Source organism: Hippoglossus stenolepis, chromosome 5 (genome assembly GCF_022539355.2).
Source record: "Hippoglossus stenolepis isolate QCI-W04-F060 chromosome 5, HSTE1.2, whole genome shotgun sequence".
Lineage (NCBI taxonomy): Eukaryota > Metazoa > Chordata > Actinopteri > Pleuronectiformes > Pleuronectidae > Hippoglossus > Hippoglossus stenolepis.
In genome coordinates this window covers 12,355,718-12,375,223 of record NC_061487.1, presented here as the reverse complement: position 1 = coordinate 12,375,223, position 19,506 = coordinate 12,355,718, and the positions used below count along the sequence as shown (strand labels likewise).

The window sequence follows — 19,506 nt, the reverse complement described above, 5'->3', positions numbered from 1 at the left end:
AGGAGGCAGTAATTGAAGTCTTTAAGAAAGTGAGAGGGGATTAATCCAAGTGAAATGAGCGCCACAGTCTGCTCCCGATGCGCGGAGGGCTTCGGCAAAAGAGAGACAGGATGGGTGTGGATGGAGGGGTGGGCAGCGGGGAGAGATTGGGAGGAAAGTGCGAGAGGCAGCAGGAGAGTGCGATGAAGCACATAGAAAGAAAACTGTAAATGAGGCCTTTTTGGAAGCTTGAGGGGATTATCCAACACCCCCCCTCTCTCCCCAAAAAAATCTTCTGGGCCTTTCTCCAGCCAAATGGCCTCACTAAGAGGAGCGAGCGATTTAGAAGGGATTGTTGAGACTGTAGAGAGCAGAATATCAACCAAACCAAGCATTTATTACTGTATGTCAGAGAGAGAAGGTGGATTACCAGGAATCGAGTGATAGTGCACGCTCTCTTTTCAGGTCGAGTTTGTAACACAAACTCATGCTCACGTAAACTGAGCCAAAAATTGTATGTTCTGGTTTTATTATTGCTTAATAGAGATAAACCACAAGAAAGAGAGTTTCACATACTTGAATTGATAGCTCCTCTAAACATGTTTTGAATCACCGCAGGATTAGAGGGGGAGGAAGGGATGGAGAGAGAGAGAGAGAGAGAGAGAGGGAGGGAGGGAGGAGGCCTTTTGATCTGCTTTTAATGGGCTTCATTGTCAAGCCTGAGCCACAGCCGTGGAGTCGAGCGTCAGGGCCCACCAGCGCAGCAGCAGCAGCAGAGCAGTCGCACCCTCTGAACCACCCAGCTCTGTCACACAGGCCACTAAGACTCCAACTTCTACAGTCAGCATGAAACTTAACCACCGCCCGGTGCATTGTGAATCCGTTTCTAAGAGCCCAGCATTTAGATCCACGAGGGGAGAAATTAGTGCAGCTAACTATCACCGAAGCTTGAGCTCAAAGTTTGCAGAGCCATTACCAGAGTACCAAACCTTTTTTCGATAATCCCTCCTTTTTTTTTAGGATTCCCGTTCTGTTGTTTATGGGGGGGGAGTTAGGTGAGCTCTCTCCAATGTAAGTCCCTCTCTCAGAGGAATTATTTAGAACGGCTCTAAGGTTTGAAAGAGATTCTTAAGTAACTTAAAATGAAACTTTGGAATGAGTCCTCAGTGTGTTATCGCAGTGTGTCTTATCAGGGGGGCAGGCTCATCCTGGATGGAGAACACTGTGGCAGATTATCCTTCTCTTCAGTCTTTTCAAACACCTCACCTACCAGAGTAAAGTAGGAAGGCTCACAGCGACTGAAGGGTGACATGTTCCCTGAGGTCAAAGCTACGGCTCCGCTCGACAGTGATTGATCTTAAAATAAGGTTAAACTTAGATTCCCTATTATGAATATCTGGATATTTGATCTACAAGATAAAACAACTGTGATTAAGCTTTCTGCTTCATGTTCTCGGAGACCAAATCTGAAATATCACAGGAAAGTTCTACACCTGATGCAACTAGTCCATGGCATCACCTTTCTTTTACCGGTATGTGACATCTAATAAATAGTTTCTTGATTTATTTATTCTTAAAATATGGCCCTTCAACGGTGACGCAGGAAATATCAAATACTTCGGCCAGACTATTCACATTATGCATGATGCAATTCAGCGACTAAAACAACAACCAACAGATGGAATCAACATCAAGATAGAGATACTACCCAGGTGCTCCTTTTATTTAATAAAAAAAAAAAAGATGATATACAATGGTGAAATATTGATGAAGAGAAGAGAACCTGTTTGTTCAGGACCTTAAACTCTATCACCTCCCCAGGACGTATGTCAGGATGTCGTCAGATAATTTGAAGAACTGCTGCAACAACTGGCACCAAGGTCATAGTTTTCTCTTTTGTACTTAATTTGAAAAAAGGTCCCTTTGGTTTATAAACAGTCTGAGCTGTGCACATCTGGTTCACTCATCAGGAGTGAGTCTCCTGTTGCTTCATCATAGCAACATCATGTCCTTTGAAAGACAAATATACTGTGAGCAGTGACTAAAGACAAATTCAATAAATTGACAAGTCCAGGAGGAAGTTGTGCTTCTTTTGCTTCACAATGTGATGTTGTCAACAAAATGCATTCTGATTGAATTTGATGTGTACGTTCAGGAAGCAAAACCTTGGAAAAATAAAAACCACAATACCACTCAGTGAAATTTCATCACTGAAAAAAGTTCGAAAAGATAATAAAATGCAAATGTATCGCTGTGCCAGGCCTTTGAAGCTCACTTTGTTCTACCTCCTCCATCTTTTTAGTCACAAACACTTTAAGGCAGTTTGCTCAAACGTGAATGCTGATTCTTTTGCAAAGTGTTCTTAGTAATTTAGCTCCAAAGTAAGACCACTGTTTTGATTAATTTAGTCTTAACACTCACTACACCCTCCGTTCACCTCCCTCCACATCTCAGAGCTGTGTATCCCCCAGGAGAGACTGATGGTTGAGTCTGTTAGCGAGGCAGTGGCCACAGATTACAGCTCACAGGCGCCCCTAGGGAGGATGGCGGTTAATTGGCATTGAACCGTTAATCATGGCCGCCTGGTCTTTCATTACTGAGAGGAATTAACATCAGCAGCCAGGAGACCGCAGATGTGCCGGGCCAGGACACGGGGAAAGTTTGTTTCACTCAGAGATGATTTTAGAATGGGACCATGTCCCTGCAGCTAATGTGACTCACAATGCAAAGCTGCAGAGGTATGAAAAGTTGTGTACGTTTCCTGTGGTTGTTCCTGTGTTACTTTACTCACCTTTATTCTCGTCTTCTCTGTTTCAGCTCCAACCGAGTCCCCTCTGAGACCAAGTCTTGGTGAGTCTGCGTTTCATTGCATGCTCTTATTTATGTGTTAATTTCAACATGTAAATACCAGTTATCATACAGATTGTGTCTAACTGTGAGCATATGGTGCATGTGTGTGTTTAGTGGAGCTACACGGTAAACATGCTGTGCTGCGTGACGACTTTGACTCCAACCTCCAAGGAGAGCTGGATCCCAGCATCTGGTATGTGAAAAGGTTTCCTGTAAACCAAGGGTGCAGTCACCAACTACTTCTCCTTTTATCATAACTTAATCTCAGATTTCTTCTTTTCCTTCTCCTAATTCTTCTCATCTCTTCTTCTTCTTCCTCTCAGGTCCGAGTGCAGTAACTGTGAGGTGGGAGAGCTGTGTGGTGTGCTGATGCACGGCAGAGCGGTCACGTTCTGTGAGCCCTTCGGAGAGCGAGCGCTGGTAACTACCATGTTTGACCACACTGCAACCACTTTACATTTTATGGCCCATTGACCGTACATCCCACAACCAACCGCTCGGTAGCCACAGCCACCTCTGCAGTAAATCTTGCACTTACTGTAACCACAGTAAAAATTTAATGTTTAAATACACTTTACTTTGCACTGTTCAAAAACTCACTGTTGAGGTCTTTTAACCAAGGATTTTATGATCTGGGTGAAGGGCTGGACATTTGCATGACCCTAAAAACAAAAACGATGGTCACTGTCCAGCTTGATTTGTGTAAATCAAGGAACTGTGCTTCTTCTACTTGTAGACAAGTCATTTTATGTGTTTCATGATTTTTTAAATTTATTTTTAAACTTGTGTCAGCAGGTTACATTAACTTACTTATAGTGGCTAAGTATTTTCCTCTCTTTCTGTATCTGCCAAGAGACCTATATTGCTCATATTCAGCTTGAAATTCTTTATTTGGAAAAGTTGTACATGATCTAACGTTCAGCAAACACATCACTTTCCATGTACTGTCCATTGCTGCAGCTCCTCTTTTCAGCCTCTGTCTGAAACACTCACTTTTACCTCCTGTCAGCGTCTGCTCTCGCTTTCCCTGTCTTTAATAGGGGACATGTCTGATTAGCTGCTATGCGTGCATGGTGCAAATGTAAATATAATATCTGGAAATATCAGCTGGACTACTGACGGAGAGCTTCAGGAGTTTTCTGTGGGGGAGAGGAACTCCCCTCACCACAGACTTTGTGTTTTTTAACTTTCCAGAACTTTTGTATTACACAAAAAACCAATAACGCTAGAGGAAAGAGAAAACATGTCTCCTTTAATTCAAAAGTGCTGCGTTTGTGGCTGTTTATCACTTTTTGGCTTAACATGCAGTTTTAGCCAAAAACAACATTTCCTGTTGCTGCAGGACATAGAGGTTTATGAAAATGAGGTAGACTGCTGTGTTTAAAAGTGAATGTTAAACCAGAGTGAAGTGTTAAACAGGAGTGAAAATCATACGATCATTTCACAGTAAAGTAAAGTAGTATCATGCATGAAGTGTGTTATACACGCACACTACTAATAAAACCTATTCATGCCCTTCGTGTGTCGTTATGAAGTTGATTTCAAACTGTTCACGCTGTAAGAGATGAAAGCCGGTCACCAACACAGGAGCGTTCAGTGCCTCATGATTCTATTTACTTCTGTGATAAGCATTTGCTTTGTCTGTCACTGTTCCAAATGTTTGATGCCGCTGCCTGGCCGCTCTTCTGTCAAGTGCAACAAGCATGAACATCCGGAAACACAGAAACGTTCACACACGGACAGTCGCCAATAAAACAGCTCCAGCTATCAGAGCACACACATCCAAGCATTCACAAACACTCTGTTTACTCTCTCTCTCTCACAGACTCACATATTTGTATTTGTATAGAGGGACAAAAATACAGTAACAGATATAGAGAAGGATTAACCTTAATGGACTATTAATTTTATATAGTAACTTTACATGATGAAAATGTTTTTACACTTCTGCAGTGCTTCAGATTGTCACATTTGATGCAGTGATACAGACGTGAAAGGTTGAATATCCTTGACTCAATTGTTAGATGTGGCCCGATAACATTAATTCAAGCAGAGGACGTCAGTGAATCTGTGCTGTTTGGCTCTCAGCACACTTTACTACTTAAGTGGAACAAATCTCAATTCGCATTCTTTCCCCTGAGTTATTAGTCGATATTGTTTAAAACTTTAACGAGATTGAATTATTTATTGTTGACACATTTATTGGTGTCTCTTCCCCAGACAACTGTTCCTCTGAACACCAGCACAGCCTCAGTCCTGCAGTTTGCCCTGGGTGAGTATTAAATCTCTACATGCACTGCAAACAATCACTACACGAACACCTCGTTTCCACAGGGCTCAGTGTCTGAGTCAACCGGAAGTGTATTCATTTCTATGGCAACCACTGAAAACTGGAATACGAACACGAACATGAAATGTGTCCCCCCTGGTATTTTTAGGTCCAGAATTTGCCTCCATGTATGTTGAAACAATTAGCTAAGAGGCTAATCTCTTTAAATAGATTCTCAGAGGAATATGCAGAATCTGTAGGCGAAGATAGGATCTCGGGGCCGGAAGCCTTCTGGTTCTCGTTTCTAGTTTGACCAAACATGTTAGAGCAGCCAAACACCAAAATATTGACCGTTGCCCCCAGTGACAAATTTGTCATCAGACATAGCGAGACTAATTCAAGTCAGATGTTAGTCGTTGTTTTTACAAAAACTGTGCAATTGTATAATAAAATATAAACTTATTCAGCCAGTTTAACACATTGTTATTTTACTACAAAAAATAAATTGAAGTTAAATAAATGTGCAAGAGTTTATTATTACAGTCCTCTACATTCATTTATTTGTATATATAAATAGATATATTAATAGTAATATAATTGACATAAGCAATCAGTTTTAACCAACAATCTTAAAGTTAACGTTTTGGCCCAATATTGCTCCAGGTTCACATTCCACAAAGCCTTGCAGCAAGAAACTGACAAAATTCTCCCACGGCTGCAGGAGCGTCTCAGTCCATCTGTAAAGAAAGGTTTTTTTCGTAGTGGCAGAGTCCATATCTGTCTGTATCGCAGGCACAAAAAAGAACTGTGTAAATGAGGCGTAAGGCAGATTTTGTGGAACAGACAGATATGTATGAGACATCTTAAACCCTGTTCACATATCTTAGCCCTGCCTGCAGCCATCTGAGCCGGGACAACAGATGTCTGTGTCATCCTCAGGCATCTTTTGCTCTGTTCTATGTCAGTAAGCCAACTGGTACACAGGATGTTTCCGCGTAACGTTCCCTCTCTGTCTCACTCTTCTCTCTCCTCTCCTCCTATCACAAGAATGAATGATTTACAGTTTCTGGAAAGACACCCACAAGGCCATGGCAGAGTTTTTAGTGGTGTTGTATTTTTCATGTCCATTACATGCATCCGCCAGTTCTCATGGGAACACGGCTGGAAAGAGGAGGACATACTGTATCAACAACTCCCAACAACCCTCTCACCATTCTCTCTCCTTCCCAGTGTCTTTCTCCTGTCCTTTCATCTCTCTCTGTCTGGCTGTGCTTTGCAGGTGATTAATAGGAGGGTTTGTGGCGGTATAGTGTTGGGTATGGAGTGGTTCAGTAGAGCAGCACAATGAAGTGGTGGCAGGTTAATGCACAGCTGTATTCAGTGGGGATGGAACAGCACGGCAGGACATGGAGGAGACATGGACGCTGCACACAGTCAGGAGGGGGGAGAGCGAGGGAGGGGAGAGGAAAGGTGGGGATGTGGGGATTTGCCTGCTTTGCCCATTAGCGACCTTTGACCCCAACCTGCTCCCTCACGACATTTTAAGGTGCAAAAATAGTCTGTGCCAACCTAGAAATGCACAAGAATATTCACATATTCACAAACTTATCCAGAGTTCATGGTCCTACAGCAGCACTCCTCCTCTGGTCGCCTCTGTCCAACCCGTTCACACTGACCCCAAACTTCTCTCAGACGTGTTAAGCTGCCGATCACTTAGTTCCACTATGACACCATTTAGACACAATTTTCCACTCGATTTAAAAGAGGAAATGTGGGAGCAATCAGTCAGAAGAGGCCACCGCGCTGCGCCTCGCTGCTCCTTGGGGCACACACGGGATCATTGCCCTGCTGATAAAATTCAATTGATGAGAAGAATTTAACTAGCTGACATATTGTAACTGTCATACACTGTGTGCCTGTCTTCTGTGTGTGTTTATGTTCCCCAGGTTCTGGCTCCTGTCGGTTCAGTTACTCAGACCCCAGCATCACTGTGTCGTACAGCCTGGGTGGTAACGCCAACTCCTCAGATGACTGGATCACACTGGAGAAGATCAGGTCTCTCTCCTCTTTTTCCATTCTTCCTTTCCTCATCCGTCCCACAGTCACTCCATCTGTTATGAACACCCACCTTCTCTCTTTTTCCCTCATTCACACCTCCCCCTCTCAATTTGTCAGTCGTCTCATGTTTGTGTCTGGATGATCCCCCTGCTTTTCATCGCACTGTCCCTGCCTCTCCTTTTGCTTTGTCAGCTCTCAGACATAATGTAACAGATACTGTATTCTAACAACTATATATAGCTGACTCTCGGTGCATGTCGTGCTTTCGTGGAAACACAGAAAACGACTCATAGGTTCAAAACATTAAATCACCCGCCGAGTCATGCAAAACCTGGTTTTATCTCGTTTTCACTCATAGACTATATATAAAGATGACATGACAGCTCCCTAAAAACTGAATCCAAAGCTTCTAGATCGCCCCCTGGTGGCTGGCTGCAGGAGAGGCCATAAGCCCTGCCTCCTCCATGTTAGTGGATGGGATATGAACCAAACAAAAATGACACTGACGTAAGTGTTCATTTACCTTTAAGTTAGGTTTTAATTTGTTATAGGATGTAAGACGCAAGATGGCAGCGTTCATATCTGGGATCTTTTGGCTTCAATTCTGGATAGTTGGAGTGGAGACCTGTTGTCCATCTTAATATAAAGTCAATGTTTTCAATCCATTATAACAGAATGTAGTATCTGTACATGTTCGGCTATTTCAGCCTGATTTGACCAATTCATGATTCAGTTTACATTGAATGCAGACACTATCCCCACATTCACTGAGACCCTCCATTTCTCTCTCCTAGAGCCCCCTCCAACAGCAGCACCGTCATCCACCTCCTTCCCATGCCACACCACTCAAGAGCTGAGGGCGTTCGTCTTCGATGGTCTCAGGAGGCCCCTCAAGGCCCTGAAGGCTACGAGTCCTGCTGGGGGATGGACAACGTGCTCCTGGTCAACGCTGCTCACAGGGCCCCCCTCATGGAGGACAACTTAGACCCCCCAGACACAGCTAACTGGCTCTTCTTCCCTGGAGCTACCATCAAGGTATGCTGACATGTGGATTTCCTCCAGCCCTCTCATTATATATGCAGTTGACCAATGCCCAATGACCAGTGTTATTGATGAAAGCCGAATGAATGTCATAATCATGTAGTGTTTTCAAGAATGTTGATTTACATTTAGGTTGCATGTTTTAACGCCTTTGTTCTTATTGGCCAGCACTCCTGTCAGTCTGAGGGCAATGCTCTGTATTTCCATGGTGGTGAGGGCGTTGGCCACAGCTTCGCCTCCACCAGAGACATTGATCTGCACAGGGAAGAGGGAAGGAGCTACTGGGAGGAAGACTTTGAGAGCCTGCCATCAAAGTAAGTCAAGCTAATACTCATATATAACCCATTAAGACCTAAGGCACCTTATAAAAGCCCTGTAAAACTGATACATGGTTTGAAAACAACCACCTAGAAAGAGTGTTTTCTGCAGAACTCCCCACATTTAAAAATCTTTCTATTGTCTCAGCATCTGAAGCAGATAAGAGACATTAATTAAAACATTTGACAGCTTAAACTTTCATGATAAGTCATTTCTTTCTCCCTAAAGTTCATGAACACTTTAAAAGGGGAAAGAGGGAACATACCCCACTAAATCACTCCCATTGCTTAGCTTGTCAACCAATATCTGAAACTCAGCTGTAGAATCTTTTTTCCAGGTTAAGAGTGCTCCCATAATGCATTTTGCCTCTCCTGGGAGTTTTTCAATGAATCACGATGTATTTCAACAGTCACATGTCTTGAAAATGATGAGATCAGTGGCGAACATTCGCCTCCCATTTGCTTGGAATCTGGACACTTGACAGGGCGAATAAAACCGCAGTGATCACAAGTTGAACTCTGGTGAACCTTGACCCGCGATATTCACTTTGCATTCACATATGTGCGACCGTGCAATAGGTCTAAATGGTCCCCACCCAGCTGTCTTGATCATCTCATATACATTTGGTAGTGAAGTGAATGAGTCACTTTATTTCTACTGCACCCTTCGCAACCACGGGGTGTACATTAAAATAGAATGCCATAAAAGTACAACAAAACAATTACAGGAGAAGGTCAAACAGGGTAATTAAAGCTGAGTATAACCACCGGATTAATACTTTATAAAAACGCCAGTCTATACAGATTTATAGTTTTTTTTAAAAGGCTTTTAAAATTTGGCAGTGACTCTGCTGACCTGATGCTGAGGGGGAGTTTAGTTGACAGCAATGAAGTTAATGCAGTAAAACTGAAATTTGTTGCCAGACCTGAGGTGCTATCCTTTTATGGTGTTAAATGATGAAAATATATTACAAAGCCAAACTATATAAGTTTGGAAAGGGAGAGCTGCTGGAGAGGAACAACATCAGGTGCTCTGGGTTCATATATACATGAGCTCTGACACCTGTCAATTGTCATATGTCGAGCATGCAACATGCAGCGTGTTGCGTCAAGCTCACACAGGTGAATGCCGCGCCTCTGACTGCGGCGAAGACAGCAGCCCATCTGTTCAGAGTGCGACACACACACACATATGCAAGCAAACACAAGCACACAAATACACACCGGACAGCAAAAAGCAAGGAAACACTGTCAGAAGCACTGTGAGAGGTGGAGAGAGAATAGAGACGGATGATAGATCGTGTTTCTGCCTGAGAGTAATTAACGGGCCTCATGCACCAGGTCTGTCACTACATTTTCCATTAATGAGAAGGACCCTCGAACAAGAGTGTGTTTCCACAGTCCCCCTGTACCCTCGCGCCTTCCCTGCAGCATGCCAACACGCTGCACCCGCATACATGCTCTCACCCGCCAGGTGTCACGGGCTGACACATGCATGAAGTAAGCAGGAATGGGTCTTATGGTGACGGCGCACACCCCTAAGTGTCATTTAACCCAACACCAGCTATGACAGAAGCACAGCAGCCTATACGCTGTATGACAGAGAACAGAGAGGAAGCAGTGGGGGGGAGACGGAAGAAGAGGGAGGGGCAGAGAAACGCAGGAGAGGGCTGACACACTGAGTTAACTTCTGTCAGTGCTAATGAGGAGCCTCTCTCCGCTGTGCGCAAGTGTGCGTCTGCAGGTGTGTGTTCTTTATGCATCAGCTGTCTTTCCAGGTGATTTATTCAGTATTTCTGGGATTGTGTGTTTGTTGGCCGGCAATGATGCGAATTCTGGCAACTGTTTCCTGACTTCAGTAATAGTCCAGAGGAGATGATGTGTAAAAGAGGCAATCTATGAACATAAGTGTTAATTAGGGTTGGGTATCATTTTTTGGGGGGGATACCAGTGCTAAATCAATACTTTAAAAACAGTTCCATTGTCTAAACAGTGCAAAAAAACACAAAACACCAAGCGACCGTCGATAATTAGAAGATAGAGTTTAAGACCGTTTTAATACTTAGGCAAATTGGTACTTGAAATAAAATAAAATAACTTGACAATTTAAAATATACAAAAAGTGCAAAAGTGCAAAACTCTTCACACATGTACATAACAAAATATATATTTTTTTAAACTAACGTAACTACAATAATTTAACCCTTAATAACAGATTGAGTGTTTAATACAGGAAATGACTCCAGCTCCAAACTAGTCATCAATTGTCTCGCCACCGTCGGAGCCTGGGACGCCCACACTGCCGGCTGATGTGCTTGGCCTGGGGTCACACAAACAGTCGTTCATGGTGGATCTCTCTGCTTTCAACTGTATCCGTGTGTCACCAGGTGCTTCATTGAGTTTGTGGTGTCCATCCCTATACACAGAATTCTTTTCAATTATTTGATTCATGTGGTGTCTGAATACTCTCACATAAAATACCACAGTTTTAACCATTTAGCTTGAGGCATTTTGTTGTCATGCCGACTGGAGTTTGAAGTAGCGACTATCTGTCTGTAGGCTAACGTTACATATGCTGCCAGAGCCATGTAGAGAGTGTGTTGCCACCACAGCTAAATGTAATGTTAAGTACAAATGTCTGGTGATGTTTATGTTGCCTGTAAGCAGTACAAAACTCAGACACTGAAATCTGCGTTGTGATTCAGTCCGGTAGGTCGTGTAGGAACCGGTGCCTAAACCCTGGTGTTAAAGTAGTTTTGTTAAAGTTTATATTTTGCTGTGCTTCAAATCTACAAATAATGTTGTTTCCTTTTCAGTTTTTTATCTGTATATTGTATATGCACATTAAATTGAGAAAATCATCAGCTGACTGTGTAAATATGCATTACCAATGAGTTACCTATAGGTTGTGACGAGTAATACATCATCTACTTTGCTTTAGTAACTTTTTTTTTATTAAGTTATTAATGTTGTTGAAATCCTGCCTCATTCCATTTTTATTTATTGGTTTATTCAGCAGGGACAGTGCACATTAATAAACATTGCTGTAAATGCACCAGAGTTGGCCAAGAGGCTGTTTTTGTCTGTTACAAAGTCACCCTCAGAACAGAATATGTAAATATAAGATTAAAATTACAAAGTCGTCGAGATCGTTTATAGGCATGACGAGCAAAAATAAAAACAGAAGAGAAAAATAATTACAACAAAAAACACAATTCAGGACACCATTGTATTATATATTCCAGTAATATTTTTAAACAGGCAACACAAGAGCACGTAATACGTGACAGTTTTTATACTGAGCGATGATGAAAATGTGCTGATTTACAGTCAAGGACTTGAAGCGTTCTTTTTCCTCAAAGACTCTAAAGGTTTTAGCGTTGCTGGCTTTCAACCAGGTTGTTAAACAGTCAGTGATGTGACCGTAGACGACATGTGCATCATACACTCGAGGTAACACCCACCTCTAAAATAAATATATAGTATTTTCCTTACTCAACCTACCCGCCCTGTCTGTGTGTTTCATCCAGCTGGGACATAGAGGGAGCTGTTTATGGGACCCAGTGTGGAGAGATTGAGTCGGGCTCGGCCCTCGTGTTTGAGAAGGAGGGCCGGAGGCGGGTGTGCACCCCGTACCTCGACACCACCTCTTATGGAAACCTCCGCTTCTACTTCACCATGGGTATGGAAAATCCCCCATTCCATCATTCTCTGTCATTTATTTGGGTCAAGCAAGAGTGAGGTTAACGTGTAGTAATACATCACTCACAGTAATGATCTTTCTCTGTATGGCACCCTCACTGGTAATTTTTTTGCACTTGTGCATTACTTTGCATGAACTTATTAAGGTGTATTTGTGTTTAGGTGGTGGCGACTGTGATCCAGGAGAGTCCCATGAGAATGATGTCATTCTGTTTGGGAGGTCTGAAGGCAGACGGGAACGTGTGGTGCTCGACACGCTTCCATACTCTTCTTACAGGGTGAGACTTAAACAACATATTCACACATGAAAAAATGTCCCTCAAAGTCCAGTGCAAGTCAATTTCTATGAAGTCATTCAAATTATTTTGAATTTCTAATTTATCTATGTATCCATATGAGGTTTTATGGTTTAAACAGACTTTATTAATACTGTATATTGCACTTAGAGCAGAAAATGTTACTACTCAGTGAGGATTTGCTGCTTTTCTTTGTCTTATGTCATAAATTGTGTGTCTAATGAATTATCTTATATTAAAATTAATATCATGTGGTTTTTAGAATTGAACTTTGGGGAATTGGGATTTTAAGTAATTGCAATTTTCACTATCTTTTGACATTTCATTAATCAAACTATTATTCGATTGAGTAAATAAGCAGCATATCATAAATCATAGATTTATAAAAATGACAGTTGCAGTCCTAATCAACATCTTCTTTTTGTTCCCTCTGATCGATTCATTATATCGTTGATTTCTCTTCTCAGACTCCTGCGGTGGTATCGGTGGCGCTGCCCACTGAGCTACAAACACCAGTTACCCAGTTCTGCCTGGAGCAGCGATCACATGGGGGGGCCAACCGCCACGTCTGGGCCCTGGACTTCATGCAGCTGCTCCCTGTGCTGCCTGGCACGCAGACACATGTCGCTCAGTTCTCCATCAACCTTGGCTGTGGGTCGTACCAGCCGGCCAACAGGTGAGGCACACTGTGAAACTGGGTGAGGCAGAGCTTCTTTCTGAAAATATGGCCTCCTATATAGTGAAAATCACAAAAAATATGCTGCAACAAAGGAGATCTAGACACCCGAAGGTTCACACATGCATTTGGTGGTAAAAATGGTAAATGGTGCACACAAGAATGTGATTCTATAATGCTTCTGAGCATCAGTATCTTGCAAAAAATGTACTAATTTGGCCTGAGTTTGTACATGAGTTTATAGCAGTTGCTGCCAATTAAAGCAAAAGTTGCAGAGGGCAGATTAAAAGAGACAGATATTACTGTGGAGTCTCAGGAAACATTTTCTGAGTTTCTGAGTTTAGTCTGTGAAAATCAAATTCTGTTTTACAAATGTTGAGCTTAAAACGTCCTTTGTTCCCTTTTATCAGCGTCAGCCTGGAGTTCTCCACCAACCACGGTCGCTCATGGTCCCTGCTTCACACTGAGTGTCTGCCAGAGCTCTGCGCTGGACCCCATCTACCTCACAGCACCATCTACTCCTCCGACAACTACAGCGGGTATGAATGAGAATGCACATCTATCCATCATTTTTTGACAATGTTCTGTACGTCTGCTTGAACATAGTGTTGCACTTCTGCAGATGGACAAGAATCTCAATCCCTCTGCCCAACGCTGCTCTGTCAGAGATGACACGGTTTCGCTGGAAGCAGTCCGGCACTGGATCGAGCAACATGTGGGCCATAGACAATGGTTAGAACTAAACAGGTCACATGGTTCAAGTGTTTTTATTGTGGTGGCTCAAGACTCAAGGTTTTATTGTCCAATGCAGTTAAACTGTGAAAGGCCTCGGACAGGCTCCAACTTGTTACTGTGAAACATATTATACAGTGAAACATTAGAATAAAAAAAAAAATTCTATAGACATGTCACCAAAGGGTAAATGGAGTCATGGTTGCTACACCTTTGTCTCCATTGTCCTTATCTAGATACAATATCTTCTCTCTATTTTACATCTTCTAAGATAATACACACTGTGTTTCGGGCCATCAAAGATTATTAAAGCTCAACCTTACATAAAAAAATATTTATGACTGTAAAAGCTCATTTATTTCTCTTCATTTATTTTTCAGTGTATGTTGGTCCAGCCTGTCTTCGTTTCTGCTCCGGGAGAGGACATTGTTCCCGCACAGGCTGCAAGTAAGGATCTGCTTTTTATTAAACAAAATAAAACCAGTGAGAGTCTGCTCATTATCCACCTAATGCCTCCAAGCACCAATCACCATTCAAAATTAATCAAATTGTATTATGCTTGTGATTTATTAATGGAATTTCATTATCTCTGTCTACTTTTTGTCATTATATTCGTCAATCTTTTTAATATCTTACATCTCTCTCTCTCCCTCTCCTCTCCTCTCCTCTCCCTCTCCTCTCCTCTCCTCTCCTCTCCTCTCCTCTCCTCTCCTCTCCTCCCAGATGTGACCCAGGCTTTAGCGGCCCAGCCTGTGAGCTTGCCTCCCAGACCTTCCCAGCCTTCCTGTCCGAGGGCTTCTCCAGCCCACGCCTCTCTTCCTACCACAGTTTCTCTTCCCTGCGCGGGGCCGAGGTCAGCTTCGGCTGCGGGGTGCTGGCCAGTGGCAAGGCTCTGGTCTTCAACAGGGACAGCAGGAGGCATTTGGTCACGGCTCCGTTAGACAGCTCCCAGGCCAGGTAATGGAAAAGCTGATAAATTATATATTTTTTGAATCAATTAATTAGGATTACCCTTTTTTGTAAAAACAAAGATGAGCTTGTTTCATTAACATGCAGGCAAAAGATTAAAAGGAACCCATGTGTATGCTCTTGTGCAAGTATATTGTTTACAATACATGCACACAAGGAACATCTTGCCATCAGCAGATTACTTGTAAAATTGTGTCCTCTCTTCAGGTGCTATCCACTCTCCTGCTTCATCAATCCCCTCTTTCCCTCATACTCTCTTTTCCTCACTGGTAGATGGATTATGATTATGGGGAGGGCTGCAGATGAGAGGAGAAATGAAAGCACGGGATAAATGTGAGAGAGAAAAAGAGAGCAGGAGAGATGAATTTGGCTACGGCATCTGTGTTGGATTGATTATGCCTGTTGCGGCTCTCAGTGTGCCACCTGATGGCCGTGTTTAATGCTATTTTCCTAGTTGATTGAGTGAACAGCTGCATGAAACAGGAAACTGCAGCACTAAGGAAAGTGCAGCTATGCCAAAGACAGAAAACTAGAAGGGGGAGTGTGACTGAAAGTGGAAATTATTATAAATATTACATTAGTGTAGATTGTAATATTACTGCCAAAACATGAATAAAAACATAAGAATTCAGAAAGATCACACTACATCAGGACTATGTGCAGTTAACATGAATACACAGATATGAACTCTGACTCTCATTCGCACTCTCTCTGTCTTATTCTTTCCTTTCCTCCACCTACTCTCATCTAATTTTGTCCTCATTCATTTAATCATCTCATCCATCATCCTGCCACTTTCCTCCCACCTCTTCGCTCTACTCTACTGTCTGTTTATCTACCCTTTTACCCCTCTCTCTCTCTCTCTCTCTCTCTCTCTCTCTCTCTCTCCTTCCTGAACGCACTCTTACTCACCTTACTTTCTTCTCATTTATCAACCTGCCCTTTCCGCTCTTTCTGTGTCATTTCCATTTTTGCACACTATGTCCGTCTCAACCGTTGCTCCCCTTGTCATCCCATCTCTTCCCGTCCTTGTTTTCATCTCCTCACTTTGCTTCTTTGCAGGTACCTGCAGTTCACTCTTCGGCTGGGCAGTCGCAGCACCCTGAGCTCATGTCCCGCTCCAGACCAGCCTGGAGAGGGCGTCCTCCTACATTACTCCTCAGACAACGGCATCACCTGGACACTGTTGCAGCACTACGCTTACCAAGGCTTCCATGAGCCAAGGTACCTGCCGTGTGTTATAGTGTGTGTGTGTGTGTGTGCACTGGCTGGTATGCTTATGATTCCATAGTGACACTAAGAGTCCATTAACACACACATTCAGTACACTGCTAATGGTGTACTGAAGGGGTAAGCCACTGGGACCCATTGAGTCAGGTAAAGCCATCTAAGTGAGTAATGAAGACAAAGTGGGCTGACTTCCACTGATGCACAGCCCAGGTCTCAGAACTCTTCATCAGCCAACAGAGGAAGGCCAACAGGGGTCAGTGAGTCAGGGGCAAGTTCCAGGCACCTATTTGGTGAAAGGCACAAGAACAAGTTCTTAGTATATCCATATGTATATGATGGTCAGAGTTATTTCTTGGAGATGATGGTGAAGGTCCAACTCAGTTGAGATACTTGAACACAGCGCTGTGTCAATGTTGGTTCTCAGCATGCATTTAAGAAGACATCAACATAAATGGAGAAATGCTTTATGTATTTTATATATAGCCTTCTGTTGGGTAACACAAACAACACATGAGACATAATTCACGATGCACCATAGCATGTTTCTTTCTTTACATGTACATAGATTGCAGGGAAAGTATTTCAATCAGGAGAAACTTCAATTACAATGAACAAAATGTATTGCCATGCAGAATAAGAGAGGAATCTGTTTGGCGCCTAGACCCCTCATGATGTCATCAAGTTTGAAAGGGGGTGTGGCTTCATAGTATAGGAAACCCCACACCGCATTGTGTCAGATTCTATTTAAATCTGTCCAAATGCACATCATTTACGAACAGCAGATCAGATGATGTGGGATTTATATCCAAGTCAAAGCCTGAGTTTCAGCTCAGTCAGCGTGTGGGATTAATCCCACCTGAAATGTTCAGCATTATTGATACTGTCAGCAAATATACCCCCCATCTTTACATTTATATGATTGTGGCAATGGAACGTACTGCACACAGCTTATATCAAGCAAACATCCCATTAAGAGCCATTGAAGTCCAGTTTAACTATTTATTTTCTCCCAAATAGGATTGTATCTGTTGAACTCCCGGCTGGTGCTCGTAAGTTCGGCGTGCAGTTTCGCTGGTGGCAGCCGTACCACTCGGGCCGCAGTCAGGATGTGTGGGCCGTGGATGAAATCAGCATGACCTCCGTGCTGTTCAACACCATAAGTCTGGACTTCAGCAACGTGCTCGACGTCACCCAGAGTCTGGGTTTCTATCTCGGCCACGTCCAACCCTACTGCCAGCATGACTGGACACTCAGGTAAGAGGCCTCAATGCTCCGATAATGATATTATTTTTAACAATGTCTGACACATGATTTCCTCCCTGTCCTCTTCCAGTTTCTCTGGTGAGCCCAGCCCCGGCTCCAGCATTCGTTATGTGGAAACCCAGTCGATGCAGATTGGAGCCTCTTACAGTCTGCAGTTCTCACTGGTCATGGGCTGTGGCCGCGAGCCCTCTCCTCACATTGACACACAGGTTCGCCTGGAGTTCTCGACGAATCACGGCCTCACCTGGCACCTGGTCAAAGAGGTAGGAGCATTACACATGTCAGCCCTGGTCCCCCATGAGAGGTGTTAACATCCAACCTCTTTTGTTTAAACAGCCCGACCCACACCTTTGTTTATAACTGGCAGACTTGTAGAAGAAGAGAGAGGAGGAAACTTCTCATTTATTCATGAACATGAATATTGATTTACCTATTACAGCCTCAGTAATAATGAGTAAATAATGACATCCCTTAAATGTGACACTTTGTTTCAGATGAGAAATCATCGCAGTTACTTTTTATCATCCTGCTATCAGCAAATACATGACAACACTTGAATCAGCAAGCAGATTATCTTCCCATGATTCAACAAAGACTTTCTGTGATCACAACTGGCTCATAAATATTCATAAGGCACCAAAGTATCTGCCAAGATTTTTAATTCCTTTGAAATTGAATGGGGCGTAATGAATCAGCGAGTTTTCTCTAATTCTCTCGTGCATGAAAATGCAGTCATCTGGCAAGTGCAGAATGTAACTCTCTGGATGTCCTGTCCTGTTAATCCTCGCTTGTCTTCCAGTGTTCAAGGTCAGAGATACTCTAATCCTGAATTAGCCTTTTATTTGCACATACTGAGGGGCTGATGAAGCCTAATGACATTTAAAGATTATTGCTTTGTTTTTAAAGAAGCAAAATACACAATAATAAATATAACTTGTTTAATGGATTTTGAGGAATGAACATTTAGTGAAGCATAAAAAGTGTACTGTAATAAAACCCCTCATTGCCTCACCTAGGCCTGTCTGCCCGGCATGACAAGCTGCGCTGAGTTTACAGCCCCGAGCGTCTACCACCCGTCAGAGTTCAAAGACTGGAGACGCATCACTCTGTCTCTGACTCAAAAGACATGGTAAGTAATGCACGTCTGTACAATAGACCCAGAAGAAAACATGTTCTCTGATCTGAGCTTCATGTTATTATTTGCAGTTAACGAGCACAATCACTGGGAGAAACAGCGACAATCTGCTCCAACAAACACTAGAATAGCAGGAGAGATCAAATCTGGATCTGCCCTCTCATCCAGATCCGCACCAAAATGTATCAGGTTCCCTCTTGACCCATACCTAACTAAACTGCACACACATTTTTCTTTAATATCCACGAATTATTCCCTGAGAAGGAAAGCAGCAGATGACTGCGGCCTTTGCTCCAAAGCTGTTCACAGTGATTGCACAACAGTTTCAGTGACACATCGCACTGGGCTTTAAATAAACAGTAACCAGGAAATTCCTACCTGCATTCCCATGATGCAAAATGCTTAAATGTGCCCAGAGCATAGCCACTTAAAAAAGCAGTAAAACGTGGCTTGTGTGCCATTTGAATACATCTGGTATTTAGTGTAAAAGGCTTTGTTTCTGTGTAACTTCATTACTAAAATATTAGCACTTTAAGGAAGAGAACAGTGGCGATGCACAGTTTGAGTATGGTGACATAGCCACAGCCATAAACACTCATGTTGTGGAGAGAGGAGTTCGAGTCCTGGTCTGTTTCAGCCAGACCAACTTGGATGTGTTTAAATTTAACCATTTCCTGAGACATAATCAGATATGGAGTGAAAATGTTGACATATGTTTTCAGTTTGGTTCACCACTCCTTACTTAGTGTAGATCGCTGTTGCAACAACTAACTGGAAAAATACAGTCCTCCCACACAGGGGGGTCTGAATCATGTGGGAGCTTCTTCCAGCTCTGGCTTCACATCTGTATTTGCCATACCAATGAATTCTAGCTGTGTGAGCTGCTCCGATCTGACTGCCCTGGTTTAACTCTCAGCTGCTGGTACACTGGTACCCTGTTGGTGCTCTGCCTGTGCCAACACAAAGACTGTAATTAGTTTGTATTAGGC

At 42.9% G+C, this 19,506-nt stretch overlaps 1 protein-coding gene across 2 annotated transcripts in view; it reads left to right on the top strand.

Moving 5' to 3' along the window:
- reln (reelin) overlaps positions 1-19,506 on the top strand; it is a 99,308-nt gene that overhangs the window by 54,556 nt on the left and 25,246 nt on the right. For both annotated transcript variants that reach the window (XM_035157483.2, XM_035157484.2), the window contains exons 5-22: positions 2,797-2,829; positions 2,944-3,022; positions 3,153-3,249; positions 5,050-5,101; positions 7,045-7,153; positions 7,951-8,191; positions 8,366-8,511; positions 12,045-12,196; positions 12,379-12,494; positions 12,980-13,188; positions 13,599-13,727; positions 13,811-13,920; positions 14,301-14,367; positions 14,644-14,877; positions 15,952-16,113; positions 17,137-17,373; positions 17,453-17,645; positions 18,399-18,511. In XM_035157483.2, the coding sequence (XP_035013374.2) occupies positions 2,797-2,829; positions 2,944-3,022; positions 3,153-3,249; positions 5,050-5,101; positions 7,045-7,153; positions 7,951-8,191; positions 8,366-8,511; positions 12,045-12,196; positions 12,379-12,494; positions 12,980-13,188; positions 13,599-13,727; positions 13,811-13,920; positions 14,301-14,367; positions 14,644-14,877; positions 15,952-16,113; positions 17,137-17,373; positions 17,453-17,645; positions 18,399-18,511 (2,479 nt within the window). The remainder of the gene's footprint in view (positions 1-2,796; positions 2,830-2,943; positions 3,023-3,152; positions 3,250-5,049; positions 5,102-7,044; positions 7,154-7,950; positions 8,192-8,365; positions 8,512-12,044; positions 12,197-12,378; positions 12,495-12,979; positions 13,189-13,598; positions 13,728-13,810; positions 13,921-14,300; positions 14,368-14,643; positions 14,878-15,951; positions 16,114-17,136; positions 17,374-17,452; positions 17,646-18,398; positions 18,512-19,506) is intronic.